General features: G+C 33.9%; 2 protein-coding genes across 19 annotated transcripts in view; both read left to right on the top strand.

The window, feature by feature from the left end:
• Positions 1 to 26,737, top strand: part of LOC5576021 (very low-density lipoprotein receptor) — a 1,100,036-nt gene that overhangs the window by 698,500 nt on the left and 374,799 nt on the right. The gene's annotated exons all lie outside the window — the stretch shown is intronic.
• LOC5576017 lies at positions 957 to 2,389 on the top strand. The gene is made up of 2 exons (XM_001662311.2): positions 957 to 1,081; positions 1,141 to 2,389. The coding sequence occupies exons 1-2, from the start codon at positions 1,050 to 1,052 to the stop codon at positions 2,309 to 2,311; spliced, it is 1,203 nt and encodes a 400-aa protein (XP_001662361.1). The 5' UTR covers positions 957 to 1,049; the 3' UTR covers positions 2,312 to 2,389.

The raw sequence follows: 26,737 nt of genomic DNA on the forward strand, positions 1-26,737 counted from the left end.
AAGAGTTTTGCTCAAGATTCTCTATGAAATCTGCTGTGGTTTGTATCATAATCCTTCTCAGGACTAATCCAGTATCCTGCTCAGTATTTTCTGAAAAAGCTTTTAAGAATTCTCTCAGAAAACTGTTTAGGATTCTTTTAGAATCCTTATTTGAATACTCTCAGAATCCTGCTCAAAATCCTCTCTGAATCTTGTTCAGGATTCTCTTAGAACCCTCATTCGAATTCTCTCAGAATCCTGCTCAAAATTATATCTGAATCTTTCTTAGGATTCTCTTAGAAACCTTTGCAGAGTTCACTCAGAATCATGCTCAGCATTCTTTCAGAATCCTGCTCATAATTCTCTTCGGAATCTTGCACGGGATTCCTTCAAAATCCTGCTCAAGATTCTCACAGAATCCTTTACACGATTTTCTCAGAATCTGGCTTAGGTTTCTCTCAGAATTCTGACCATAATTCTTTTAGAAAGTCTTTAAGAAAATTCTGTTAGAATCCTAAGCAGGATTCTGAGAAAATTCTCAGCAGGATTTTGAAGACCCCTGAGCATGGCTCAGAGAGAATCCTACGCAGAATTCTGAGTTAATCCTGAGATAGTTTTGAGCAGGATTCTGAGAGAGTCCTGAGCAGGATACCGGAAGGATCATGAGCAAGATTCCGAGAGAATCCTGAGCAGGATTCTGAAAGTATTTTGAGCATGATTATGAGAGAATCTTGAGAACGATTCTGAGGATTTTTTCAGGATTCTTGAAGATTTTTAAGCTTGGTAAGCTATGTCAGCTCTGTAGGCTTTGTGAATTTTGTTATTTTTTCAATCGCTCAGTTGATTAACAAACTGCAATCATTCAGATGAATTTGACAGACCGGCATTCGCATTCGATCAGTACGGCGAGTTCTTATCAGTTTGAAAGGCGGTCTTGTGCTCGATTCGCTAAACTATTCGCAATCGTCAGTTGCATAGACAGTGAGTTGAACTAGTAGTCTAGTTTCTTATTGCTTATCGCCGAAGGCGGTTGATCGATTTAGATCAGGTTGCAGTTCCTGTTCGTCCTAATGAGAGAAATGATTTTGCTGCGCAGTTTGTTGTAAGTTGTGCCGTTTCAGCTCCAGATCATTTTTGAACTTGGAAATTTGTCAATTCTAGATCAATTCTGGTACTTATCCACCATCAATCACAGGCACAGAAATTCTACGAGTGTGACAAACCCACAACCGACGTTTGCATCCTCCGTGGCATTGAACACACCTCAAACGATGAGGAACCGATCATTCTACCCGAAGAGCTTCAGTTTGTCGAACTGGTCGACGGAAATCTTCCGAAAATTGATGAAGACTTCTACAACGAATTCGGTGAACCTCCCTTGAACTTCACCGTCACAAACTGCAACGTAGAACAGCTTCACGTAAGCCCACAGTTCGTACACCTGAACGCCACCGGAAACAGGCTGAAAACCGTAACGATCAACAGTAAAGTTTCATATAATAAGCTAAAAGTTCTTATAGTTGCACGAAACCAGCTACGAAGGTTACCGAACATCAAGGACCTGACTCAGCTGGAACATCTGGACGTGTCTCGCAATTCCATCGACTACATCGATCTGAAGTTCTTCCAGCGATTGGCGAACCTCAAAGTCCTGAACTTGGAAGGCAACAAGATCAACTCGCTGGATGGCTCCTTTCAGTTGGGTAAGCTGACCGAACTCCGTTTGAACAACAATGAACTGCAGGAGATTAGCTTCGACTCGTGGAGTTTGCCCAATCTAGCGATTCTGGATCTGAGCTTGAACCTGTTGATGTATCTGAATGGCGATGATCTCCGGGTACCGTTTCCAAACCTTCGTTACCTGGGTCTACCGGGGAATCAGTGGAACTGTCGTGCCCTACCGAAGTTTCTGCAGAGTTTGCACGAGCGATCGATCAAGTTCTTCGGAGATGTGACCCGTTGTGGAGTGAATTGGACTACGGTGCAGGGAGTTTGTTGCCAGGATAGCTACGTGAACTGGGTGACACTACATTCGCAGTGGGAGATTCGAAAGCTGGAGCAGAAGATACAGACATTGAACGAGACGTTGCTGGCGGATTTGGCGAAGGTGAAGAATGAGCAGGGCGAACAGATCGCGAAGCTGGAGAAGCAAATCGAGGAACAGGAGGTGTTGATGGTTACCATGAAGGGCCATTTGATGTCGATGGAAGGAGTGATCGAGGATTTGATCGAGGAGCTGTACTTGAGGGAGGTGGAGAACATGCGGTTGAGCAAGGACGAAGGTGATGCGAAAGGAGAAAAGGCCGCAGCAAAGAAGAAACTTATCTATTGAAACGTGAAATACCTTGATTTCAAAGAAACTATTCCTAAATTACATAATTATCTGAAAATAGCCTCTCATTGATTTCCACGTTGACTTTCTATCGATATCGTACACGAGAAGAAGGAAAGAAATTTACGACCATCCATTTGTTCAGAAGAAGTTCAGCAGAAGGAGCTCTCCGACCTAAGGCAAAACCCCAACATAGTAATTATCTCGAATTCACCTTAATGCGTGTACATCCATCGAAATGGAATCTACGGTACGGTTCTCACACCAGGAAGCACCCTATCCAACTAGATCATCGCCAGTCACGTACCATTCTCGTTACACCCTGGATTCACCCTTGAACGAATTTCCCCTTCATCTGGTCCAAGACGTTGGAGCAATTTTCTACTAACAGTATAATCATTGTCTTCTTTATCACCGTCACCACCGTCATCATCATCATTATCATCATCATCGAGACCGGGGACAAACCCCTTTTCCTTGGAAATGGCAATTTCTTACCACCGTAGTAGTCGTCGGTAGCTCGTTGAAGAATTGTTCAACACGTTCGGTCGGCAAACGAGTAGTGAATCTATTTCGGAGACGACCCCCTCTAATACAACCCCTTTTCTGCCATCATCAGGATACTGAAGTAAGCGAAAATAAAATTGCATTCTCAGCGCCAATAACAATTTTCCACCAAACCAAGAATTAAGCTCGGCACTTGCCACTACTGGTGGGCGACTCAAGTCAGTTGACAATGGATGAAGACATCCAAGGACCACCTTGGAAGCCTTCTTATAGCCATCGACAAGATTTCCACCGCAGAACGAAGATGGCGACAAGGCAAATAAAAATAGAAAGTAAATTAATTTACAAGCACATATAGATTAGTCGGGGTGCACTGCACACACAATCAAGAACACGGTGTAAGGTATTCCCTAATATTGAAAGGAACCCGAGTAGAGTGATGCGACAAAACGATTCTGGTATGGGCATTTGATAGTTATTTGTTAGAATTTTTAAATAAATGGGCAATATTTCATCCTTAGTTATTCGTCTCCAATATTTGATATTTTATAGAAAATGTCTTGATAATCTAAGGCCTGTAAGTTTTGAACCTATTTTCCCATGTTCGGGAAGTTTAAAAATTATGTCATCGCTTCCCCAGAAGCGAATCCCATGTGCAAAGTCTACTCTGACTTTTGGTTTGGCAATTCTGCCTGACAATGTGGAAGCTCAACACGTTTCATACGACCGGTGAAGATGGAGATTGTCGAAGATTGCAGGTGCAATTATCGTAATTTGAGTGGGGATGCTGTTCGATGTCAACGTTTTCCTTGTTCCAGGTAGATGATCAAGCTGAGTATGCGTTCAGTTAATAGTTATTAGAGATATAAGTTGGGACGTAAAAGTTGCAAATACTAGAGCTGAATTTCCTCAAACGAATCAATTTTCCTACATTCGAAAAGTTTTAAAAATTCAATAACGGCTAAAGAAGTTGTTAAGACCTTTTGAGCCCTTTAAAGCCATTACAAGCCATTGGAAACCAATTTGAGCAATTTTAAGTCATTTAAGAGCTTTTTAAGCCATTTAAGAGCATTTTAAGCCATATTAAGCCATACATGATGAAATGATGATGATGTTTGATGTCATACACGCATAGGCGTAGCCAGAGGGGGTAATGGCAATGCCTTTTATTAAGTATTAAAAATCGATATTACAGTGAAACGACCATGAGTCGATATTGAAGGGACCATCGACTCATGGAAATATCGAGTGATGGAACAGCAATCTTTTGGAAAGCTGCTTCTAGGGACCATCATAGTAACCATGAAATTTTGTTTTTAGTATGGTTCCATGAGTCGATATCGAGTCAAGGAACATCGACTCATGGAGGTATCACTGTACCAAAATCCAAAATTCAAAATCCAAAATTCAAAATTCAAAATTCAAAATTCAAAATTCAAAATTCAAAATTCAAAATTCAAAATTCAAAATTCAAAATTCAAAATTCAAAATTCAAAATTCAAAATTCAAAATTCAAAATTCAAAATTCAAAATTCAAAATTCAAAATTCAAAATTCAAAATTCAAAATTCAAAATTCAAAATTCAAAATTCAAAATTCAAAATTCAAAATTCAAAATTCAAAATTCAAAATTCAAATTCAAAATTCAAAATTCAAATTCAAAATTCAAAATTCAAAATTCAAATTCAAAATTCAAAATTCAAAATTCAAAATTCAAAATTCAAAATTCAAAATTCAAAATTCAAAATTCAAAATTCAAAATTCAAATTCAAAATTCAAAATTCAAAATTCAAATTCAAAAATTCAAAATTCAAAATTCAAAATTCAAAATTCAAAATTCAAAATTCAAAATTCAAAATTCAAAATTCAAAATTCAAAATTCAAAATTCAAAATTCAAAATTCAAAATTCAAAATTCAAAATTCAAAATTCAAAATTCAAATTCAAAATTCAAAATTCAAAATTCAAAATTCAAAATTCAAAATTCAAAATTCAAAATTCAAAATTCAAAATTCAAAATTCAAAATTCAAAATTCAAAATTCAAAATTCAAAATTCAAAATTCAAAATTCAAAATTCAAAATTCAAAATTCAAAATTCAAAATTCAAAATTCAAAATTCAAAATTCAAAATTCAAAATTCAAAATTCAAAATTCAAAATTCAAAATTCAAAATTCAAATTCAAATTCAAAATTCAAAATTCAAAATTCAAAATTCAAAATTCAAAATTCAAAATTCAAAATTCAAATTCAAAATTCAAAATTCAAAATTCAAAATTCAAAATTCAAAATTCAAAATTCAAAATTCAAAATTCAAAATTCAAAATTCAAAATTCAAAATTCAAAATTCAAAATTCAAATTCAAAATTCAAAATTCAAATTCAAAATTCAAAATTCAAAATTCAAAATTCAAAATTCAAAATTCAAAATTCAAAATTCAAAATTCAAAATTCAAAATTCAAAATTCAAAATTCAAAATTCAAAATTCAAATTCAAAATTCAAAATTCAAAATTCAAAATTCAAAATTCAAAATTCAAAATTCCAAAATTCAAAATTCAAAATTCAAATTCAAATTCAAAATTCAAAATTCAAAATTCAAATTCAAAATTCAAAATTCAAAATTCAAAATTCAAAATTCAAATTCAAAATTCAAATTCAATTCAAATTCAAAATTCAAAATTCAAAATTCAAAATTCAAAATTCAAAATTCAAAATTCAAATTCAAAATTCAAAATTCAAAAATTCAAAATTCAAAATTCAAATCAAATTCATTCAAAATTCAAAATTCAAAATTCAAAATTCAAAATTCAAAATTCAAAATTCAAAATTCAAAATTCAAAATTCAAAATTCAAAATTCAAAATTCAAAATTCAAAATTCAAAATTCAAAATTCAAAATTCAAAATTCAAAATTCAAAATTCAAAATTCAAAATTCAAAATTCAAAATTCAAAATTCAAAATTCAAAATTCAAAATTCAAAATTCAAAATTCAAAATTCAAAATTCAAAATTCAAAATTCAAAATTCAAAATTCAAAATTCAAAATTCAAATTCAAAATTCAAAATTCAAAATTCAAAATTCAAAATTCAAAATTCAAAATTCAAAATTCAAAATTCAAAATTCAAAATTCAAAATTCAAAATTCAAAATTCAAAATTCAAAATTCAAAATTCAAAATTCAAAATTCAAATTCAAAATTCAAAATTCAAAATTCAAAATTCAAAATTCAAAATGCAAAATCCAAAATCCAAAATCCAAAATCCAAAATCCAAAATCCAAAATCCAAAATCCAAAATCCAAAATCCAAAATCCAAAATCCAAAATCCAAAATCCAAAATCCAAAATCCAAAATCCAAAATCCAAAATCCAAAATCCAAAATCCAAAATCCAAAATCCAAAATCCAAAAACCGGCATCAGATGGCTTAAAACGGCTTAAAATGGCTTCAAATGACTTAAAACCGCTTAAATTGCCTTAAAATGACTAAATCCGGCGTAAAACGGATTAATATGACTTAAAACGGCTATAAACGGCAAAAACGGCTTAAAATTGCCTAAAACTGCCTAAAATGGCTTAAAACGGCTCCAACGGCTTAAAATTGCTTAAAAGGAAAGGCCTTCAAAGCAAACATTCCTCGAAAATCACAGCTGCCCGTTCATTCTTCAACACCCCAATAGTCAGTGGAGTGAAGAGGATTGATTTAGGAAAACCTCTAAAGTGGATGAAAATCTGCGAATTCATCTGATTTGTGTCATTCCTAATGCACGGCACCGAGAAACGAATCCAGCAAATTCCCTTGCAACGGAAACCATAAATGCCATCTGTCCTCGCGCGTTCATCAAAGTAAAAATCTTCGTTTTCGTCGTTGTCGCCATTTGGAGCCACGGTTTTGTACAGGCAGACGACCCAGTTTATGCATATGAGAACAAGATTGGACGAAAGAAATGTTTCGGGAGATGGAAGTAACAGCTTTTTGGTGCAGAAACGCCGGAAAATTGCATGGAATATACATCTTTCGGTTTAAAACGTAGTTAAATAATCTTATAATGTACGAGTGTTTTAAAACTTTTCCTAAAAGATCTTTGTCTGCTTAACCTTTTCAGGACGGATGTGTTATTCAATTTGATTCTTTGTACATATTTTATCGCTAACATCGGTCAATTACGAACTTACAGCTATAGCCTTGAACAATCAGTCTAAACTAAGCTCTGCTGAGCTCAAATACACTGCAAGGGATACATGTAGACCTAATGGGTCTTCTTTGACAAGTTTTGATTAATTGAGACATCTTTTAAATCTTGGTTGCGCTGCAAGATGGCATGATTCAAACTGAAGAGTAGTTTGGAGAACCTAGAAAATCTCATATCCTTCCATAAAGTATCAATAGTCAAATTATGACATGATGATAATACAAAGAATCGTTTTTAAACAAAAAAAAAAGCTTTCGAGTTTTAAATTTTTTGGTAGATTGAAGAATAGGAACTCCAAAATAATTTGGAGAACTTACAATATCTTGATTACTTCTGATGCTTTTTCAAATGAGATATTAAATGTTCTCGCGATTCGATGGCTGTTTTTGAACATATTTCGATGCAAAAGAGGTATTTTGTCGATATTCGATATTTTATAATAACACATCCTAAAATGGGGACGGACCTGGTGTAGTGGTTAGAACACACGCCTCTCACGCCGAGGACCTGGGATCGAATCTCATCCCCGAGATAGTCACTAAAAATTTCAGTGACGACTTCCTTCGGAAGGGAAGGAAAGCCGCTGGTCCCGAGATGAACTAGCCCAGGGTTAAAAATCTCGTTAATAAAGATAAAAAAAAAACATCCTAAAATCGATATTTCAGAATATTTTGGATGACGTACTGAAAGGGTTAAACTTTCCACTGTCTCATCTTCCGGAAGAACGGCTTTATATCCCGTATCCTATCGGATGCAAAGTTTGTAAGCAGCTCATGTAAAAAGAAAATGTTCCGTCCCATAAAGACATTAACTTCAGTGGCCGTAAAAATTAGTCTTATCGCGTACAACGTCCGAAGCGTGAATTTCCATCCCAGGACCAAGCAAGATGGAAACCGTAGGAAAAACCGTTCCTTCCACGAAGTCTCGCATCTGCCGCCGGACTGTGTGACCTACTTGTCACCCGATGGAAAACCGGTCCATACTTTCATTAAACGCCTATCCCAAGATGTCAACCGAATTAAAACTTCATCATAAATCCTTATGCCGGTGCTGTCGTCGTCGTCTCTGTTCTCGTACCGGAACCCAGTTTCGATTTTCAGAAACGTACATTCTAGGAAGGCCGACTGGCCGTCAACCCGGAGAATCCATGGTTCTCCGGAAGATCCCCGTTTTCTTCGTGCGTAGAGTCTATTCAGGGAAGGTAATGTACTGCCGCCACGCGTACAAGAGCCTGACTCGGGCAGCTCATCAACCATCGTGATTAATCGTAATAACACTTAATTTTAATTCAACTTCCCTAAACGCAACAAACGGCGACCAGCAAGGGGCTGCTGGCATCACCACACCTAAGAAGAGAAAAAAAGGTGGAAATTACGTGACAAGGAAATTACATGTCACCAAGAGGTTGAATGCTTTTTTTTCTTCCTTTTGGTGGATGCTTTCCACGCGTGGTTGATCCCTAGCAGACTCTGAGCAGCTGAGCTGAGCTTGGTTTAGCTCGTTTTTATGTTGGTTTATCATGAGAAGGTTATTAGTGTTCATGCTGTACTGGGTGCCCGTGGTTTTAATTAGAATTAAATTTACATTCGCTCTAGCGGGCTGGAGCTGGAAGCGCTTAATATTGCTGCTAACTGGCTTAAACGTTACTCGTTGAAATGACACCGGTAAAAAGGAAGTTTAAAATCTTCAAACAGAATTGAATATGCATTACAATGGATTTCAAGTGTAAGGCAACGTAATTTGATTAAACCGTATTGCTGAATTAGCAGCAATAAATTAATTCTCAGAGTACATCAAGTCAACGCTTCTTTTTAGCGACATCCTTAGTTCACTTGAGGCTGTTTCGGCAAACACTTTTTTCTTAAACTTAATTCATGAATCAAATGCGTCAGGCATTGAGTGAATTGCCTGAGCCATTTTCATTATTTTGGGATTTTTTAAGCCAGTTTAAGCCCTTTTAAGTCATTGTAAGCCAATATTTACCATTCCAAGCCATTTTGAGCCATTCAACCTATAGCAAGACAAAACAATAAAGTTGAAATGAAAATTGAAAATTGAAAATTGAAAATTGAAAATTGAAAATTGAAAATTGAAAATTGAAAATTGAAAATTGAAAATTGAAAATTGAAAATTGAAAATTGAAAATTGAAAATTGAAAATTGAAAATTGAAAATTGAAAATTGAAAATTGAAAATTGAAAATTGAAAATTGAAAATTGAAAATTGAAAATTGAAAATTGAAAATTGAAAATTGAAAATTGAAAATTGAAAATTGAAAATTGAAAATTGAAAATTGAAAATTGAAAATTGAAAATTGAAAATTGAAAATTGAAAATTGAAAATTGAAAATTGAAAATTGAAAATTGAAAATTGAAAATTGAAAATTGAAAATTGAAAATTGAAAATTGAAAATTGAAAATTGAAAATTGAAAATTGAAAATTGAAAATTGAAAATTGAAAATTGAAAATTGAAAATTGAAAATTGAAAATTGAAAATTGAAAATTGAAAATTGAAAATTGAAAATTGAAAATTGAAAATTGAAAATTGAAAATTGAAAATTGAAAATTGAAAATTGAAAATTGAAAATTGAAAATTGAAAATTGAAAATTGAAAATTGAAAATTGAAAATTGAAAATTGAAAATTGAAAATTGAAAATTGAAAATTGAAAATTGAAAATTGAAAATTGAAAATTGAAAATTGAAAATTGAAAATTGAAAATTGAAAATTGAAAATTGAAAATTGAAAATTGAAAATTGAAAATTGAAAATTGAAAATTGAAAATTGAAAATTGAAAATTGAAAATTGAAAATTGAAAATTGAAAATTGAAAATTGAAAATTGAAAATTGAAAATTGAAAATTGAAAATTGAAAATTGAAAATTGAAAATTGAAAATTGAAAATTGAAAATTGAAAATTGAAAATTGAAAATTGAAAATTGAAAATTGAAAATTGAAAATTGAAAATTGAAAATTGAAAATTGAAAATTGAAAATTGAAAATTGAAAATTGAAAATTGAAAATTGAAAATTGAAAATTGAAAATTGAAAATTGAAAATTGAAAATTGAAAATTGAAAATTGAAAATTGAAAATTGAAAATTGAAAATTGAAAATTGAAAATTGAAAATTGAAAATTGAAAATTGAAAATTGAAATTGAAATTGAAAATTGAAAATTGAAAATTGAAAATTGAAAATTGAAAATTGAAAATTGAAAATTGAAAATTGAAAATTGAAAATTGAAAATTGAAAATTGAAAATTGAAAATTGAAAATTGAAAATTGAAAATTGAAAATTGAAAATTGGGTCCTAAAATTTTTAATGAAATCTTGTTTTTATTTAATAACACGAAAGAGCATGTTACTCTAACTACTTCTGCAATTTTTCCCGCTCAAATAATGGCTATATCATGTTTAAACTTTAATTTAAAAATTTAATTCATAAATGAATCTTGACATTTTTGATCATGTTTGACGTTCGTTTAGTCGACAAAAACACCACAGGGGTTTTAGTTCGACCACTGGGGTTGTTCCTATCTGACATTTCGTAAGGGACACGGAAAACTAAATACACCCAAAATTTGAGTTTAAGCCAAAGGATGTGACAAAATCTAAAAAAAATGGTTTTTGGACTTAAACCAACGGAAAACATTAGAAAATTGAGTAAACATGTGTTTTTGGCCTAAACTTAAGCGTTTGGCACTAAAATTGGGACAGGGCTTTAGGACCCTATTGAAAATTGAAAATTGAAAATTGAAAATTGAAAATTGAAAATTGAAAATTGAAAATTGAAAATTGAAAATTGAAAATTGAAAATTGAAAATTGAAAATTGAAAATTGAAAATTGAAAATTGAAAATTGAAAATTGAAAATTGAAAATTGAAAATTGAAAATTGAAAATTGAAAATTGAAAATTGAAAATTGAAAATTGAAAATTGAAAATTGAAAATTGAAAATTGAAAATTGAAAATTGAAAATTGAAAATTGAAAATTGAAAATTGAAAATTGAAAATTGAAAATTGAAAATTGAAAATTGAAAATTGAAAATTGAAAATTGAAAATTGAAAATTGAAAATTGAAAATTGAAAATTGAAAATTGAAAATTGAAAATTGAAAATTGAAAATTGAAATGAAATTGAAAATTGAAAATTGAAAATTGAAAATTGAAAATTGAAAATTGAAAATTGAAAATTGAAAATTGAAAATTGAAAATTGAAAATTGAAAATTGAAAATTGAAAATTGAAAATTGAAAATTGAAAATTGAAAATTGAAAATTGAAAATTGAAAATTGAAAATTGAAAATTGAAAATTGAAAATTGAAAATTGAAAATTGAAAATTGAAAATTGAAAATTGAAAATTGAAAATTGAAAATTGAAAATTGAAAATTGAAAATTGAAAATTGAAAATTGAAAATTGAAAATTGAAAATTGAAAATTGAAAATTGAAAATTGAAAATTGAAAATTGAAAATTGAAAATTGAAAATTGAAAATTGAAAATTGAAAATTGAAAATTGAAAATTGAAAATTGAAAATTGAAAATTGAAAATTGAATTGAAAATTGAAAATTGAAAATTGAAAATTGAAAATTGAAAATTGAAAATTGAAAATTGAAAATTGAAAATTGAAAATTGAAAATTGAAAATTGAAAATTGAAAATTAAAAATTAAAAATTAAAAATTGAAAATTGAAAATTGAAAATTGAAAATTGAAAAAAAAATTTGTTTTAGTCAATTGTATACAATTTTGGCGAATTTCAGTCAATTTTAGTCAATTCCATCCAATTTATTTATTCAATTTTATTCATGTTGTTGTCAAATGTGGTCAATTTAAACAATTTTAGTCATATATTTTGTCAATTTTTGTACATTTTAGTCAATTTAAGTCAATTTTAGTCAATTTAAGTTCATTTTTGTTGAATATGGCAATTATGTCTTATCGACAATTGTTGTAAATTTCGGATCTTTGTATTTGGAATGATTATTAGATGAAAAGAAAACATGAACATTCAAAAACATCTTCCATCCTCTCATTTCGTTGGGATTATTCCATTTGAAAGAGCAATTCCCAACAATCATTCGTTCAAAAGAGCTTACGAAGTAATGCGCCACACTTGAGAGCAGTAAGTAATTCTACCCGTAAATAAATGCATTTAACGAATTTCCCTCCTCACCTCATCTCCTGCGCTTCTTCTCTGCCAGTGAATGTTGCATTATCTTGTCCGTGTTTCCATCCGGTTCCGAAATTAGGAAGCTTCTCCATGGTGTGAAAATTTATTCGCTCTCTCTTCTCCGTTACGAAATTGACAACAAGTACTGCCATCGGCAGCACCGACAGCACACGAACGAAAATGTAATCCTCGTTAAATCCGATGAGATTATAAAATGAAATTTTATGCAAATGACACTGGGGTCCCTTCGATGCTTCCTTTTAAGATAAGAAGAAAAAAAACCCTAGCGAAAGAACAACGACAACAAGGTGACTCAGCTTTGGGACCAAACCAGTGCAGTTTGCTACCTTTGCTGGTCCTTTCATTTGATCCTTCTGAAAAAGGATGGCATCCGAAACCGAATTTCATGCAAACAACGCCCGCTTTTCTCGGTGGTGATCATGTTTTTCGTTGTTGAAAGGTATTCACTTCACTGAAAAGGTTTTGTTAACCAGTTAAGCAAAACAAATGCAAAAATAGAGAGTATTGGTATGACACTTTCTATTTTCGTTGGCATCGTAAAAAATGAGTTCTGATATTGTTATATTAAAAATTGATAGTTAATGATGTTAAACAAATTACTGGTTGTGAAATTCCATCTCATTATAGGAATGTAGAAATAAAAAAAAACTTAAAACTTATCAAAAATACCCCGTTTTACGATATAAATTTGCTAAATGTTTTAAATTATCGAAACCATTTCAATTTAAAATGGAATAAAACAAATGAGAACGATCTCACCTCGTCGAAAGTGAATTCATTCATGCCTTGGTTCGATCGTTCCTTGGAGAGCTGGGGTGAACTTGTGGCAACCGAAATGCAATTAGGTGAGCTGTTTATGAGCGAAACCCATCCTCATACCCCCTTCGGACAGGTGAAATCTTGTTTGTTTGCTCGACGTTTTCATTGCATCACAAGGAGGAGGGACTTCATAAAGCGTGATTACACACAATTTCTCTCTTATTTATTTGAACGAATGAAATGGGGGTGCCGATGTTCATACACAGTCAATGCTTTTCATTGGAGACGGCAAACGAAATGAAGTGGCTGTCTTCGGTGACAATCAGGTACTGCAATGACAACTAGTTTGTCGCTCTTCAATTATCGTTCCATTTTTTTTTGGAATTTTCCACTTCTTGAAAGAAGAAAACACTTGGTGTAAATAGTGTGAATAACTTCTGCATAAATTGCAACAGCCAGTTGATTGGTTGGTTATTTGCGGGAGACAGACGCTCGTCTTGCTTCTGGTCTGAAAAGTATCACAAGAAGAAAAGTATGCATGAAGAAATTTGATGTTGTTGCTGTGTAGCTTTGTTGAGAAATTTTTGACAGCATTAGGGTTGTTTAAAAGAAATTTCCTGTTTAGTTTTGTTGTTGCTATATCGAGCAGTGTTGTTCAGACTCATTTCCCCGAAAATAACATTTTCCGAACTACGAATCCACGAACTATTACAACCATGCTCTATCCTCCTAAGATAGAAAAGCAGATGGTTAAGCTTGAGTACTGCACACAAAATCGATCAATTTTGATCCCAGAGAGCCACAATTCAAGTTTCGGTAAAATGAAATGAGTGAGTGAGTGAGTGCGAATCATTTCACCGAAACTTGAATTGCGGCCCACCGAGATCGAAACTGTCGGATCCCATGTGCAACACTCAAGCCCAACCACCTCCCCCTCCATCTCAGGAATACAACGCACAGTTATAACAGTTCATGGCTTCACAATTCGAATTTCGGGGAAATGAGTCTGGTCAGCACTGATATCGAGTATTATTGGAATATACTCAAATTCAATCCAATCTCACTGTGCTATTTGTTGTAGATAGGGCGTGTGAGGCCATACAACCAAAATTTAGGCAATTCTTGGTCCTGCATTACCCCTCAGAAGTATTAAAAGGTTCGTTTGGTAAATCGGCTCACTTCTCTGCTTGAGAAGCTCTACTGGGATTCTATGTCTAAACAGGTTGAACCCGCTCGCTGAAAACACGTAATAGTAGCGTAATACGTTAACGCTGTAGCTAGGATCTCGTCCGGTATTTCTAATTGCTTCTCCTAAACGATAATCTATTTTGAAACGGAAATCCAATTACAGTTCGTGTTTAGACTCAGAGCAAGTCGGTCGATAGTGTCTATAGCGGAGTGTATTAATCGTGCTGTGTAGCTGAGACTACAGTAAACCCTGCTTTCCTCTTGTTCGCTTGAACAATAGGCGACCTTCAACTAATCGGAAACAACGGAATATAGGAAAAATGGAAGAAGCGCGTGCAAATTCCATGCGAATTCACTTTGGCCCTGGAAAAAAGGAACCAACCGATCATGAAATTTTTCATTTCATGAAGGTCAAGATGAGTCTAAGTCCGGCTACTCTGCTTTCGATGTACAAGGACCCGAAGGAAAACTGCGTTTTCATCAAGTTCAAGACGGAAGAACAACTGAAGGCTGCTTTACTGCGGCTACCATCGGCGATGGATTTCGATTACAGCAAGTATGAGTCAACAAGGGTCACGTTTTCTGCAGCGTCAACCGTATTCAGGTATGTCCGGATTTTCAATCTCCCCCCGGAGATCGACGATAGAGAAATCTCTTCAGTGCTTTCCAAATATGGAGTAATTCAAAGAATGGTGCGAGAGAAATACGGAGCAGAGACGGGATTCCCGATATGGACATCCGTGCGAGGCGTACACATGGAGATCAAAAGCGATATCCCAGCGTCGATACACGTGCGGAACTTCCAAGCACGTGTATTCTACGAAGGACTGCAAAATAAGTGTTTTCTTTGCGGCAGTATGGAGCATCGGAAGGCGAATTGTCCGAAACGAGTGAGCATCAACCACAGGTTGGATGTGACCAGCGTGGCATCGGAAAATACAAGGACATCGGAACCTTCAACAAGTTCGGAGAGGCATTCTAGTGCGATAGGCGAAACCGCTGTACCATCGTTCAGTGAAATTGCAGCTGGACGTTGGCGGTCTCGGTCTGTGAAGACAAAGGTTCCAGAAAACAATGAAGGTATGGTCGTTTTGAACAAACTGTTAGCGGCTGGCGAAGAGAAATCTGTAACGGCGGTGAGTAGTACGGTGAGTGCTATTCTAACGAGTGACCAATCAAGTGTATGCGTGGAAGCTATGAACGATAGCTCTACCAAAGAACGAAACGTTGAAGCAGTAGCGGAACTCTCTGAGGTGGTCGATAGTGGTAGTATCACTCCAGATGCAGCCGCTGGTCACTCTGCAATAGAGGTGAGTGAGATGGAGGTAGGTGAATTCCAGATGGTAGGGAAAAATAAGAAGCGTGGCCGCACTTTGAGCAAGAAGGATAGTAGGTCGGCATCCGAGACGTCACCAGATTCGGACAAAGGTGATGTGCAATCGATCAAATCACAATCATCTGGGATAGGAGTGAGTCAAGGAATCCTCACTAGAGGAAGATCAAAGAAAATCATAATTGATGGCAATGAAAAACGTGAATGTAGTGTATAAAAATGTATATTTCTCTTTGTTTAACCTCTCAGGCTTCTAAGGAAGTCTGTTAGTTTTTTGCGATAGATCAGTAATTTGACTATCAATACTAGTTTTAAGATCCAGGATGAATCATATTTTGAAAATTGCAACGGTCAATCTGAACAGTACGACAACAGTAGTGAATCAAAATTTATTAAGAGATTTTATCTGGAATCATGATATCGATTTAGTATTCCTGCAGGAGCTTTGTTATGAAAACTTTTCGTTTCTTCCATCTCATTTCGCTGTAGTTAATATTAGTGAACATGGTATGGGTACTGGAATACTTTTGAGGAAATTGTTTGATTTTGAAAATGTGATTCTAGATCCTAATGGACGAATATCTTCTATTGTAATTAACAAAATTAATTACATCAACATTTATGCTTTCGCTGGAACTAACAGAAAAAAAGAACGGGAAGATTTATTTGTAAATGGTTTAGCGGTCCACTTGAGTAAATCTGGAGTTTCGTATTCGGTTCTTGGTGGAGACTTTAATTGTATTCTTGAACGGTCAGATTCTACAGGAATTTTCAATGATTCAGCTGGTCTCAGGCGCTTGGTGGAATCCTTCCAATGGAAGGATATTTTGAAGGAATTGAAACAGAATCAATTTACATTTCACAGATCTGGATCAGCATCTCGATTAGACCGATTTTACGGTCCTGTGGGATTCGTAGAATCAGTTTTGAGTGCCGAAACTCTATCTATTCCATTCTCTGATCATTGCGCGGTTATATTAAAGGTAAAGGTGGACCCAAACAGTCTTCCTATCAAAGGTAAAGGCTATTGGAAGATTAATTCGGTATTTCTGAAGGACGAATCGGTTTGTAATGATTTTTCTGTGAAATATAACTCCTGGAAGGCATTCTCGTCATATTGCGCTAGCAGAAATAATTGGTGGAATTCAGTAGTGAAAAGTAAAACAAAACAATTTTTCAAATCTGAAAGCTGGTGTAGAAATCGAAGAACACATCAAGAAAAATCCTATTTTTATTCAGTTTTAAATAATTTGCATAACAGGCGATGTCTTGGTGAAGACGTTTTAAAGGACATGAAAATAGTGAAATCTAGGCTATTAGAGATTGAGCATGATAGGATGAAGTATTTCTGCAGTACAATTCAGGATCATTCTATAACTCAGAAGGAAACAATAAGTATATTTCAAATTTCTGCCCAGATTCAAAGGAATTCTAAAACAGGTAACTTAAGACTTTTAGACGGGAATGTAATTACAGGTGATGTTGGTAAGTTAAAGCAAATAATCAATGGATATTTTTCAGAACAATTTGAAAAAGCTGGTTCGAACAATATATCTCTCAATTTGGAAGAGGATCCTTTAAACAATGTTACCAAACATCTGACAGTTCAACAGCAAAGAGAATTAGTTAAACCAATTACGATAGAGGAAATGTATAATACTTTAAAATTATGCAAGAAAAAGAAAAGCCCAGGTCCAGATGGATTAAATTACGAGTTTTATTTACAAAACTTTGATACGGTAAAGGAAGATCTATTAAAAGTTTTCAATGATTATTTGTCTGGAGTTGAACACCCTCCGAGAGAATTTTCAGCTGGTATAATTACATTGATACACAAAAGTGGTAGCAAACACATTTTAGATAATTACAGGCCTATTAGTCTTTTGAATTGTGATTATAAGTTGTTCACCAAGATAATAGCAAATCGTGTATTATTTTTCTTAGCAGATTTAGTGAGCGCTGGACAGTCAGCATGCTTACCGCAAAAATCATGTACGAATAATCTGAAAGACATTCGTAGAATTATTCTTCGTGCTAATGATACTTTGAAATTCAAAGGTGCATTGGTGAGTGTTGATCTTCAAAAAGCGTTTGACAAAGTTGACCACGATTATCTTTGGAAAGTTTTGAAAAAATTTAATTTCCCAGACGTATTCATTGAGTGCGTAAAAAACTTATACAGAAGCGCGTCTTCTAAGGTTCAATTCAATGGTTTTCTGTCAAACGATATTAACATAAATTCCTCTGTCAGGCAAGGATGCCCACTTAGCATGATTTTATTTGTATTATATATAGAACCACTACTCTGTAAATTAAATGATAGCATATCAGGTGTCCTTATTTACGATAAGTTCATCAAAACGATTGCTTATGCTGACGACATTAATATTTTCATAAGAAACGACGAAGAGTTTGATTTGCTTGTTCAAATTTTGCGCTCCTTTGAATCGTTTGGGAAGATTAAAATGAATACTAGTAAATCTGCTTATATGAGAATCAATAAATGCGTTTTAGGCCCACAACAGATTCCAGAAGTAAATCATCTCAAAATTTTGGGAATAGAGTTTTCATCTAAGATTAGTTCAATTATAAATTCTAACTACGACAGAATAATACAAAGTGTAAAGCGAATGTTACAGGTACACAGTGTGAGGAACCTGAATTTATGGGAGAAAAGCTGGTTGATTAATTCCTTCGTACTTTCGAAATTTTGGTACTTGGCCCAGGTTTTTCCTCCTGCAAAAAAGCACATAGCTGAAATCAAATGCTGTGTGGGTCAATTTCTATGGAAAGGATTCATATTTAAAACCAATAGAGAACAGCTTTATTTAGATTATGATCAGGGTGGGCTGCGGTTAGTAGACCCAGAAACGAAAACAAAGTCTCTTTTTATTAAAAATGCAATAGACTGGGAAAATAATGATACATCAGAAGAATACATAATACATAAATTGAAACCCCAAAATTTGCCTCTCGCTGTTAAGGAATTAATTGTTGAAATTCGAAAAATTAAGGATATGCCCAATATCACTACTACCGCCTTGATTTACAGACATTATATCTCACAGAAAAATATTGTTCCAGCTGTTAAAATTGAATATCCTATGATTAGATGGGAGATTGTATGGAGAAACCTGAATTTTAATTTTATCTGTTCTGACGACAAAGCTACGTGTTTCGCATTCTGGAATAATATTATATCTAATAAGGAAAAACTTGTTGCCTATAACATTGGAAGGATTGAAAGTAGCGCCTGCGACCAGTGTTCGCGCTCCGATAATAATGTTCACAGATTGGAACAATGTCCCCCAGCCCAGATTATCTCAAATTGGACAAAAACGACAATTTTGAAACATTGTGAAATAAGGTTGCAGAACTTAGAAGATATTCTCCATTACGAAATAGATAATTCAAAGAAAAATGAAAATGCGGCTTTATGGTTAGCAGTCAAAGCAATCGCTTTCAATCTGAAACGGTACCCACAGCCTAGTTTGTATTTGTTTAAGAAAGAAATCCGTGAATTGAGATGGGAAAACAGAGAGTTTTTCAACCGTTGCTTTGGAAAGTACATAAATGTAAGCTAGGGCTCAGAAACTTATTGAACAAGCAAAAAGCGAACCTGTTATTATTAAGTATTATAATGTAATATGTAAAAAAAAAAAAAAAAAAAAAAAAAAAAAAAAAAAAAAAAAAAAAAAAAAAAAAAAAAAAGACCATCAACTCCAAGTGAAAGTGCCTCTGTCGGTGGCTTATCATATGGTACCGCCGCCACCTCCACTGTCGCACAGTGGGCGCACTTCATACAAAAAATGGCCAAAAGTACAAATCTAGCTCGATTCGTTCTATAATCTTAATTCTTTGGTAAAACAACAATTTTCAAGGCAATTTTCTTAGAATTGGTTGACGAATTAAAAAATTTTGAATGTTCGCTTTATTTGGCATTATTTGTTTGAAGACGGATTTTCCCTTATTCATTTAAAAAAAAAACCGTATGTAAGACCATCTTCACAGAAGCATATCGTAGTAAAATTTTTGTGGTTTTAAAAATAATTTTGGAGCTGATGATGGCAAAAAAATGCTATCTTGTCAACGAGTCTGATGATCTAATCCACTGTGTAACAAATCTAATTTTCATATCTCAAAAGAAACCATAGTACATCGAAAACTATGGAATATTAGTGATATATTAAGGGTCTAATGATCATACAAAAGTGTTTTCCAAACATACTACAGAAACTATGAAAATGGTTCCAGTTTTAACCTTTTGAAATTCACAAATGTTCAAAACGTCAAATGCCATTCAAAACATAGACTTAAGTATATTATTTCAAATAAGACAATTAAAGATTAATTAGGTTGCAATTTAGTACGTAAAGAGCTGTTTTATTAAAACAAATTTCATGAAATTTTAAATGAAAAAAAAAACAATAATTTCAGATAATGTTACTAATTTTGTGGAAAACCGAAATAAACCCCTTTACTGAAGCTAACCCCTTTACTGAAGCTAAACTCCAAAGTACATAGGGTGAACAGAAAACTTAAACAGAAATAAGAACACTAAACGTTAGCTATGAATATGTACAAACATAAGTTCAACTCACTCAAATTGTACTTGTTTTACAGGATTTTTTTAATTACATATTATTTGTCATTAGAAACTTGGACGTTCTTATTACTGGCGTGCAGTCACCAATAAGTACCTTGTATGAATATAAATTTGACTCACTGTACATTGGTCCTGCACATAGCCAGCAATAGTTCATTTCACGGCGAAATTCTCTCTCTCTTTTGCTCTTCAATAAAACTTGAAAACAATGGTGCCAGTATCTGTCAATTTTGACGGGTACTGGCACCGTTATTTTCAGATAACCCAAATGAGAGAAAGAGAGCGATTTTTTGATGACGTCACCGTGCAATGGGCAATTCCAAATCCTAGGGGATGTGAATATGCAGATTCATTTTTGAGTGGCAATTCAGATACGAACAATAGCTTGGACTGCCGTCATACAAAATTGTCTACATATTACTAATCTGTCTCCTATCTATTAAAGCGTCAATATCTTTTTCTTTGTCTTCGTCATCTTTATCTTCTTCTTCTTTTTCTTCTTCTTGGCATTACATTCTCGCTGAGCCTGCTTCTCAGCTTAGTGTTCTTACGGCGACTTCCACAATTTTAAGCTGAGAGCTTTCATTTCGAATCCATCAACATTAATTCCAATCACTTAAAATGTTTAAAAATTATCACCGTCTGCTTCGCAGTGGATCGATAGATAAATCATGTCATCATCGCACCCATATGCCAACCGCAAAAACGCGCCATCTGCGAAACATCGTTGATGATCGAATCAAGTTCGGCTTCCCGGTCAAAAACCGCCACCCGGTCGAGTGTCATCGTGATATAGTTTTTAATTAAACGGACTGCTTTCGTTTTGGTGGCGGCGCCCAACAACAATGAGGGGGTGGAAATTCGGCGGAACGGGACGGGCGGCGTGGAATGATAAAACTTTTATTCATGCATGTTTCTGTGGCCGGATTAATTACAGGACAATGTGCGATGCTGTCAACTTGTCATACGGAGACACGATAAAAAAAAGTTTGGTTTGGTTCTCGTGCCTGGAGGGCACTTCCGTGGGCAAATGGTTGAGGGTAGAATCCGGGTGGCTTGGGATTAAATCATTTCGATTAAAGGCGTCGTAATTGAAAATGGATTCCATGGAAGCATGGAGGAATGGACGTCCGACAGTGGCGCACCTTCACACAAAGATTGGACAAAAACTAAGATGTGCCCCAAATCGAATGAAAATGGTAATCTATTAACCTTCTTCGACACCTTATATCATTTCATTGGGAATAAACCTCAAATTGAAATTTCGATTTTGTGGCAAAATGCGTCCAGATTATTTTTTTTTTTCATCCAATCAGATAAAATGGCTGTAATTTTAAAAAAATGTACAATAACTCAAACCAGGGATAGGGAAAGGTTAGTAGTTACTCACCGAGTTTTGTTTTTGGGACGCAATTTGCGTAAAACTTAGTAATATTTTTGGTAGCTGAATTTGACTGGGACGTTTGAGATTTAAACTACGTTTGTTTGTCTTTCCCAGTCTTGGGAAAAAGAAAAAGGATGATATAAGAATGCGAAAAATGGCAACTTTGGCAAAGAAAGCTCTCAGTTAATAACTATGAAAATGCCAATTGAACACTAAGCTGAGAAACAGAAGAAGAAGAATCTATAAAAAAAATGTAAACAAGTTATTTTAAGAACTTTTTTGAAGTTTTTTTTAAGCTATGCGCCACTGTGCATTCCATTCATTCAAATGTTTCTTCTGGATGTTTTTGAAAATTGTGAGAAGTTTGAAATCAGTTTGCCTCATATATTTGGATGTCTATTGCGATCACGTAATAACAATCGCCGGCAATTACACCTATAAATATTGATTACAGTAATCACTTCGCATGGCTCGTGCCAGATTAGCTAATTAAAAGCAATTGCCATTAACGGCCACGCGTCGTCCATCATTCTTACGACCATGTTGATTACTTGCGGCCCAAAGACGGACAATCTTGTTCAAAATTAAAACCGAAAATTCATACCACTGTCTGTTGATAGGCCGTGATAACCTCCCACGGATGCACCTTGAATTGATGATTGCACCTCGGACTGCAGTCAGTCAGTGGCTGCAACGAGTGTCGGTGCTAACAGCTTTATCAACACTGGAAATTGGGAAAGTGAGGCAAAGAAAAAGAAACACGCTACCTTTATGGTAGAGTAAGCGTGAGGTAGAAGATGTGTGGTTTCGGTCCATACATGCAGTTTCTAGGCAATGACCGGCAACTGTCAAACAACTTTGTTTGCCACGAACAAGGCCATCCTTGTCACAGATAACTTTCCTTTGCCGGAAAGTCATCGGTGGAAGTTGTCTTCTTCGAACGCAGATAATCGAGCGACAAAGTTGCACACTTGGGAGAAGACATGTTGGCGAAACTTTTCTTTTCTTCTTCTCACTGACTTTACATTCCCAATGAAACGAAAGAACCTGCCGCTTAACCTTTTGTTTCTAGATAAACTGAGAATTTTTTTTTAATTTTTCCTGGCGTTATATCCCAGCTAGGATAGAGCCTACTTTTCGGCTTATTGTTCCTAGGTGTATTTCCACGAACCGTTTCTGCATGTACAGGGACAGTTACGGGCAAAATAATAAGACCACTTAATATGTACAGGGTGATTATTATTTCCTTTCTGTAAAGTAAACGTTCATAGAAAAAAGCATCCAGTATACATCCTGCTTTGTACATTCTTCTTCTTCTTCTTCGTGGCATTAATTTCCTCACTGGAACAGAGCCTGATTCTCAGCTTAGTGTTCTTATGAGAAATTCCACAGTTATTAACTGAGAGCTTTCTTAGTCAAATTAGTCATTTACACATTCCTATATCGTGTGGCAGGTACGATGATACACTATACCCAGGAAAGTCAAGGAAATTGCCATTATAAAAAGATCCTGGACCGATCGGGAATCGAACCCAGACACCTTCATCATGGCTTTGCTTTGTAGCCGCGGGTTCTAAGCAAAGCGGGTTCCATATCAAAATCAGTTTCCTCAAAATAATTTTTGTACGATTATTTTTCGCAAACTTTTTGTTCCGAGCAATTTTAAAACTTTTGATTGCGCAACCTTTTCCCAAAGAAACGAAGGTTCTATCTCTTATCTATGCAGACTTCCGAGCTTTCCTTCTAAAAAAAACGGTTGTTTTCACATGTTGATATCTCTGAAAGGGCTCCATGCCATCACTCCGATCGCCATTACCCCGAATGGGTCATTACTGAAACTAAACAGGAAAACTTACAGTGCCAGGCGAACTCAGGGCACAAGAGACTCTCCGGCAATCCCAGGGTCGGTTAGCGTCTGGGTAATCAAGGGCTTTTCGCGATACAAAGAACTAACACGGGAACTTTCACGTTAATTGCACTTTATCTATCTATATAAATAAAAATGGAATGGTGTTTGTATGTCACGAAATGGCTGGAGAACGGGCTATTGGATTCTGAAAATTCTTCCATGGTTATGTTCCCAAAGTCTTCCGACGTGTTTGTGTAAATAAAAAACACAGGGTTTTGAACGGGAATGTCGGGAAATACGGGAGTGAACTGAACTGTCATTTTGTACGGGACGTTTAATAGCGTTTTTCAACAGCCTACTTGATGGCAAAACAAATATTACCTAATTGTGGTGTGCGTGTGTGTTGTTATGTGTTATTCAACTTAGTGTAAATTTGTTAAGTGTGTCCTATTCTAATGTTTGTACTGGAATATACCGTGACACCAATCCTGCTGTGCGGCCGGAATTCAGCTGAATGATCTTAACGGAAGCTTTTACTGTAGCGGCGATCAGAGGCTGCATTTTTTCTAACATATACAAGCGTATTAGTGTTTTTATGCCACAGCGATATGATTTTTAATCAGGTTCCATAGAACAACACTTGCAGCAATAATATCAGGGTGATCTTCTATTGCCATCGTTTACGAAACAAAATCTTTTAGATGATGTTAATGCTAGTAGACTCACATCTTAAAAAATGTGAATGAAGTGGGAAATGGGTAGCAGCATCTAAAATGAGACTTTACTACATCCTAATTTGGAAGCTATTTTTTTAAATAATAAATGCACCCTTCTTATATATAGACTGTTCTTCAAAGCATTACAGTATGGCTGTTGCAATCTCATCAAAATTGGAGGACAAAACCAAACATAGGGTCGATTTTTTTCATCCCCGCTTAAGCCTTGAACCTAGTTTAATCATAAGGGTAACCGTGGTTTACGGCTTAACCCCCCAACGCCCAGTGTCACCTCTAGGTGACACCTGTTTTGTTTTGCTTGTCAAAATTCTAATTCTTCTTTGATTTCCGTGAAATTAGTTGTATATGAATGCTACACTTATCTAGTTTGATTTTTGCTTGAAGTGGTCCACATCAATCCGGAGTGGCCACCGGGAATCGACTCCAAGCAGAAAAAGTCAATTTTTTGTTATATATTATAACAGGATATCAAAACGACATTTTATTTCAAAACAAACGTGGTTTGCATTGTTTTCAACTGTGCTTCAAATATATTTGATGTATTTAATTTTTGGACACAGTATGTTCTTTTTATTCCGATTTTTTCATCTCTGACAAATTTTCGTCTATGCATTTAACATGGCAATGGATTGCAATTATAATCAGAAAGTAACTGTAAGAAGCAATGAATAATAATCGTAAGATATCGAGAAAATTCAGGAATGGCCACCGCGGTCTTTATTATGGTACCCAGAACCTGTTTAGGGAAGCATCTAAAAGTCCCAAAAAAAAACTTCCATCAGGAATGAGTCGAAAATATATAAAAATCATACTCGATAGCCTTCGATTGGGATTAGATTTTGCACATGGTTTTGCTATGGCAGGATAAGTGTTTTCCACAGAAAAATTGATCATTTTGACTCAAGAATAACTTTTGAAAATGGCCTATATTTTTTGCAAGCAAATTATTTGAAAAATTTTTATTCCGCAACTGTTGATTTCAGAGAAAAATGTTCTGTTAAGAAGTTGTAGACAACCATTGGGACTATCAGAAAAAAATATACACTGAAAAAATAGTTTATTTATTTTCATAAAAATAAATTAATAATAAAACTTAAATTTTATATTACACAAAACCCCATATTTAATATTTTTTAAATTTTCACCATAGAATCTTTATAGTAAACAGATATTTGTGACAATGTTTCACGATGGAGAAATTTTTGATAAAAAAGTTTTACTAAGAACAACTTTTGATCGATTTTTTAAGTTTTGATTTTTTTTGACCAAATAAATACGTTCTGACGATACAAAAAGAATCTTGAAATTATTCTGAACCATAATGATTATATGGATAATTTCTCTAGAAGTAACAATTTTCGAACTTTATCGAGTTTCATGCAAAAAATATTGTTTAAATATTAAAATAGGCAATTTTCATTAGTTATTCGCGATTCTCCATCAAGGAAAATACGTTAATGGAAAGATATATGGTCTTTACTCTTGAAAACGTATTTTTAATGATGGAGAATCGCGAATGACTAATAAAAATTACCTATTTTAATATTTTTATAATTATTTTTTGCATTTAACTTGATATAATTGGAAAATGGCTACTTCTAGAGAAATTATCGTTATAATCATTATGGTTTAGAATCATTTCAAGATTTTTATTGTACCATCAGAACGTATTTATTTTGACAAACATACAAAATTTTGAAAATCGGCCAAAACGAATTTTTCATGAAAAAACATTAAATATTTTTTCAGTGTGTATTTTTTTCTTGTAGGCCAAACAGTTCACTACAACTTCTTCATAGAGCAATGTACGTTATTAAATTCTTATTAATATCAATATACATAAATAAAAACAAAAGAAAATAATACAATCTTTTTTTTATTATAACATGGCATACATGCCATATATAGGAACATATATTTCATATATAACGCTTTTGAAAGCGATGAAATGGACCGGTTCAATAATATACATATATTTGTTGTTAATTATGAATGGTCTCGTTATGGTTCAATATTGTTTGTAGGTTCAAAAGTGTACTATTTAGGCCCATCAATCTGTTAAACAAATATGTAACAATATGAACGTTACGCTTATACTCAATAAAATCTTTTGAATCTTATAATCATACCTCCAATCGACATAGAATCAACTTTCCCTAACTCTATGTTCCGTAGCTTGATATCGAAGTAAAGAACAAAAGAAGTAGTAAGTTTACATGGCTACCTGCTTATCACTTCAATCGTAGTTGCTCTGAACTGTAACTATATCTCCCTAGCTCGATGGTCAGTTCAATATTATGAGTTGTAAAATCATAAACATGATTTGTTTGATTTTATAATGGCATATTTGTTCAAACCGTTTCATAAACAACTCAGTAATGCATTTCAGTACGCATTCCAGTCGTACAATAAAATTTCTATTAGAAAACAGAAAAAATACCAATTCAAGAGTAAATTGGCATGACTACCCGACCAGACGGAAGAAACAAGATTATAACAGAATGTGTTCCCCTGATATGATTTTTTTATATTATAAGTTGTTAAAAAACATGTACCGTTAGTAGTTAAAATAACAAAAATTCTTACATAATTTGCACCAAATCAATCTACAATATAACAAACTTGTTACAATTATATCAAAATTATTACAAAATGTGTTGCAAGGATATACAAAATAACAAAATTATTGCAAT

Source organism: Aedes aegypti, chromosome 3, assembly GCF_002204515.2.
Source record: "Aedes aegypti strain LVP_AGWG chromosome 3, AaegL5.0 Primary Assembly, whole genome shotgun sequence".
In the NCBI taxonomy this organism is placed as follows: Eukaryota; Metazoa; Arthropoda; class Insecta; order Diptera; family Culicidae; genus Aedes; species Aedes aegypti.

Excerpts from the sequence above, each read along its gene's own strand:
- LOC5576017 (XM_001662311.2), top strand. The coding sequence starts at position 1,050 with ATGAGAGAAATGATTTTGCTGCGCAGTTTGTT. Across the intron at positions 1,082-1,140 it reads ATTTTGCTGCGCAGTTTGTT|ATCAATTCTGGTACTTATCC; the intron begins GTAAGTTGTGCC and ends TGTCAATTCTAG.